The sequence below is a fragment of the Phalaenopsis equestris genome, unplaced genomic scaffold (assembly GCF_001263595.1).
Source record: "Phalaenopsis equestris unplaced genomic scaffold, ASM126359v1 Scaffold219149, whole genome shotgun sequence".
NCBI classification, from domain to species: domain Eukaryota; kingdom Viridiplantae; phylum Streptophyta; class Magnoliopsida; order Asparagales; family Orchidaceae; genus Phalaenopsis; species Phalaenopsis equestris.
This window is the reverse complement of record NW_018237541.1, coordinates 642,066-646,991: the sequence shown is the minus strand read 5'-3', so window position 1 is coordinate 646,991 and position 4,926 is coordinate 642,066. Positions and strand designations below refer to the sequence as shown.

Genomic DNA, 4,926 nt, shown 5'->3' with positions numbered 1-4,926 from the left:
CGGTGTTCCAGCCGGGATTTGGGGTCTTCCGATCGTCAATATTATAGACCTCGCAACGAACAGATTCGAAGGCGAGATCACGAAGGATATTGGTAGGGCAAAATGTCTATTCCAGCTATACCTTTCCGGGAACCAGATCTCCGGCGAGATCCCGACAGAGATCTCCGAGGCATCGTCTCTGGTTACAATCGACGCCAGTTCGAACCAACTATATGGTCAGATCCCACCGAGCATCGGGAAACTGAAGGCTCTCTCGAGCTTGAATCTCGACAACAATCACATCACCGGCAATATCCCCGACTCCATCGCCTCCTGCTCTGCGCTCAATTCGATAATCCTGACAAGAAATTCACTCTCCGGTCCGATTCCTTCCAGCTTCGGCTCTCTTCCAAATCTGAACACATTGAATCTATCCGATAACCACCTCTCCGGCGAGATTCCGGCAAGCCTGGGTTCCCTAAAGCTCAGCTTACTGGACCTGTCCAACAACCTCCTCACCGGCAAGGTCCCTCCCCAACTCTCCATCAACGCATACAACGAGAGTTTCATCGGCAACCCCGGTCTCTGCGGCGACAACATTAACCATCTCCAGCAATGCTCTTCGCCTTCATCAAGAAGCGATAAGATCCGTTTCGTCCTGATATCCTTCCTCATCATTCTTGTCCTGTTTCTCGCTAGCGCTCTGCTCATCTTCTTCAGGAAGCGCAACAGCCGCGCCCTCCGTCTCTCGTCCGATTCCTGGAACATGAAGTCGTTCAGCATCCTCACCTTCAATGAGCAAGAGATTATCAGTTCGATCCGGCCAGAAAACCTCGTCGGCAAGGGGGGTTCCGGCGAAGTCTACCGCGTCGTCCTGAGCAGCGGTCATGTCGTCGCCGATCTCGACCCCCTGCTACGGCGGCGCCGCCGTGTCCGACGGAGCAGCGATGCTGAAGCGTCGATCATTGAAACTCTCGAGAGAATTCGACGCAGAAGTCGACACACTGAGTGCGATCCGGCATGTGAACGTCGTGAAGCTCTACTGCAGCATCACCGGCGAGGATTCCAGCCTGCTTGTGTACGAATATCTTCCCAATGGGAGCCTATGGGACCGGCTGCACTCGGCGGGCGTTGACAAATTGGGGAAGTTGGATTGGGAGACCAGATTTGATATCGCTGTTGGTGCAGCACATGGGCTGGAGTATCTCCACCATGGCTGCGATCGACCGATACTGCACCGTGATGTCAAGTCCAGCAACATACTTCTGGACGACGATTTCAGGCCGCGGATCGCGGACTTTGGCCTGGCGAAGATCCTTCATCGTTCCACCGAACCAGATTCGGTTACTCACGTTGTTCCTGGGACGCATGGTTACATCGCTCCTGGTAAGCTTTTTCATACCATAGTAAACAAGGATTTTCTTACTGCAAATTGTTTTGATTCAAGATCTCACTGAATTGTAGGGCTAGAATTAGGGCTGTCAAAAAAGCTCGTTGTCCGCGAACAGTTCGTGTTCGATTTGTTCGATAAGTAAACGAGACAAACACGAACAAATTTTTTTCGTTCGGTTAGTTAAACGAACCAAACACGAACAGTGATGCGTTCGTTCGTGTTCGAATCGTTATTGTTTGAAATATAAAATAATATAAAATAATTATATATAAAAAATTTACGAACAGCTCGTGTTCGGTTCGTGTTCGGCTCGTTCGTTAAGAAACGAACACGAGCTTATTTCAAACAAACTAAATTTTAAACGAACCGAACACGAACACAAGCTTTGTTCGTTCGTATTCGGTTCGTTTACACCCCTAGCTAGAATAGAAGTTACAATAAATGCATCAGAGTTACTGTAGCTTTTAATTTCAGTTTAAAATTTAGCATTCAAATTTCTTTCTTTTACTTGAATAGAATTTTTTTTTTTTTTTAGTTTATTTGAAGTTAAAAATTAAAAAGTGTAATTTGTGAGTTATGAAATTTAGGGACATTTACATACATAGAATCCATTTCTTATTTATTTATAAGTCTCACCCTTAAACTTTTTATATTTACACACATGATACTCATATTTTTAATAGCACATTAAAAATAACACTATCATCACTTCAAAAAATATATAAATAATTGTTTATGCATAAATTTAAATCATCAAATTGTTAGACACACACACAAAGATAGATATGTCAGTAAATAAGAATTATGTGCTACATAAGTAAATTTCACTGAAATATATCTTTCTTAATGAGAAGGTTCATAATACATCTTAATGCACCATTAATAATTATGATACGAATCTCGAAGTAATAATTTTAATAAAGAATATTCAAACTTCAATTAAAATTTGTCTGGAGCTTCGATTTTAGCAAAATTATAGTTAAAATGATTGGTTCGATGAGTTGAACGCAATGACACTAACATTGACCCAATCTGAGTCAAATCGAGCCTTGATTAAGTTGTTAAATAGTTTTTTGGAAGTTACTAGTGCCTAATTGAAAGGTCAATTGGATTTCAAATTTGACAACCTTTTGGGCAGATCGAGGGTTTCGATGAGAGGAGTCCAACAAATCTAAGATCACTCAATTCTAACACTTTAAGGTGCCTAGATGTCATAAGAACGTCATTCAATTGAGGGAATCTCTTTGGATCGTCCGATGAAATGATTTAGATTATTTTCTTATTTTTAGGGAGACTCTCCTAGCTTCTATAAATAAAGCAACACTTCCTTCATGAAAGAGGGATTAAGACCTGAGCTTGCTGAATGATTGAGAATAGGAGTTGAAGTCCAATGTTCTGCATTGAAATCTATTGAAAACTTCTTGCCTTTAGCACCGTTGACCATTGTCGACCAAAGCTCATCAGCCACCGTCGTCTGCCTCCTACCCATTGGAGCAAAGCACCTTTGTTGAACAACAACCAACATTATTATGTAACAGCGTATTGTGTGAACTAAAGACCAATGTTGTAGAGCAACAAAGCACTATGTAAAGTAGCAACCAAAGTTGCAAAGCAACAGAGTATTCTATGGAGTAGCATGTCATCCCGAACACCTCGCAACAACGAACTTCGAAGATGACGCAATGAAGTTTTAGCAACTGCAACCATTCTTGATCGTTGTGCAATGAGCTCTTCTACATACAAACTCTATAACTGAGTGGCCATTTCCCTCTTGTGGGATTAGGATTTGCATCTTTGCTCTTCAAGCTATAATTGATTATTTATGATTAGGCCGTGCCTTTTGGTTTTTTCCTTTTTTAGGTTTTCCACATAAAAACTTCTATTGTTTCTAACTCTCACATTTATTTTGTTAGTGTATTTTGGATTTTTGTGCAATGTTAAAACACTAAATAATAACTCTATTACCATGAATCTTATAGAATGCATCAATTTGACAACATCCGTGGGAAAAGATAGTCCCACCACTAAAGGACTTGCAAAACTTGCAAAATGACCGCTAGATGCAAGATTCACAACAACAAAGTATCTCACTCTAACACCCAACATTCTAATGGACATCCATGGAGCCAAACACATCGAGTCTCTACCGCTTTCCACCCTAGTAGACATTTTCCTACCCACGAAGGTGCCTAGCCTTCCAAGCTTCTATCGTAGAAAACTTGATCTATGTTCTGCTCTCAGGAGATCATCTGTAACGAATAGTGCAACTTGGTTCTCTACTCTTTGATGAGCAAAAACTAGAGTATGTAGATCTTCTCTAAAGAAACCGAGAAATTTTCATCTGAACTCAAGCATATATGTTTAGAGTTGATCCAGAAGTGATGAGGCACTCCTTAATGATGGAATGAACCTTCAAGCTAGTCGTCCAAAAGAAGAGAAATTTTGCTTCATACTACAAGCAAGAAATCAAACAAGAAGTTAGCAAGCTTTTGAAAGATAGGTGCATATGAGAGGTACACAACCCTATATAGCTGGCAAATGTTATCATGGTGAAGAAAGCTGGTGAACCTTTGCAAATGAGTGTTGACTACACCGACCTCAATAATGCTTGCCCAAATGAGCCACATATAATTCAACTTGTTGATGCCATGTTAGGCCACTAGAAGCTCTGTTTCATGCATGCATATTTGGGGCACAATCAAATAAATATGGATCCGATAGACGAGGAGACAACCTCCTTCCAAAGAAATAAGAGCCTATAATGTTATCAGTTCATGTTGTTTGGGTTGAAAAACATTGGTGTGACCTAATCCCACCTCATGAACAAGATCTGCAAAGACCTCCTCGGGAAGATAATGGATGTGTATGTTGTTGAGAGACGATGGTGAAAAGTTTGGAGGCATCCCAACAAGTCTCTCTTCTGAAAGAATGTCTCCAACTTCTTCGTCATTATAACATGCACCTCAAACCCACCAAATGCACCATTGGAGTTATGTTGGTAAAGATTTTGGGATTCATGATCACTCATCGTGGAATCGAGGTGAATCCTGAGAAAACTAATACATTGAGATATATGATGCCCCTATGGAATATTAAGGAAGTACATCGCTTGAACAGTCGCATAGCCACCCTATCTCGCTTCTTGGCTCATTCTAGAGATATGTATTTGTGATTCTTCAAGATACTAGGAGAAGCTTGGAATATCGATTTCTAGTGGACAAATGAATGTCAAACTGCTTTTGACAACTTATGACGTACTTGTTCTTGTGGCCCCTCTTTTTGAAGTCTGTCTAAGGAGAGATGTTGTATTTCTACTTAGTTGTTTCACCACACTTGTAAGCGCTATCCTGCTAAGGGAGAAAAATTTGATTCGGCGACCTGTCTACTGCATCAATACATTTCTTTTCGATGTGGAGAGTCATACCTGTTGGCAGACAAGAATGCATTAGCCATAGTATTCTTGTCACGAACTCTACGCCCGTGCATTTTGGCACACACCATCAGCGTCCACACTTGGGGTGTAAACGAGCCGAAACAGACCAAACCACAGCTCC

The 4,926-nt window shown here is 41.4% G+C and overlaps 1 protein-coding gene across 1 annotated transcript in view; it reads left to right on the top strand.

Annotated features, from left to right (window-relative positions):
* The window catches only part of LOC110037395, a 22,031-nt gene that overhangs the window by 2,211 nt on the left and 14,894 nt on the right, over positions 1 to 4,926 (top strand). Inside the window, 2 exon segments of the mRNA XM_020742035.1 lie at positions 2 to 876; positions 878 to 1,365. Coding sequence (XP_020597694.1) covers positions 2 to 876; positions 878 to 1,365 — 1,363 coding nt within the window.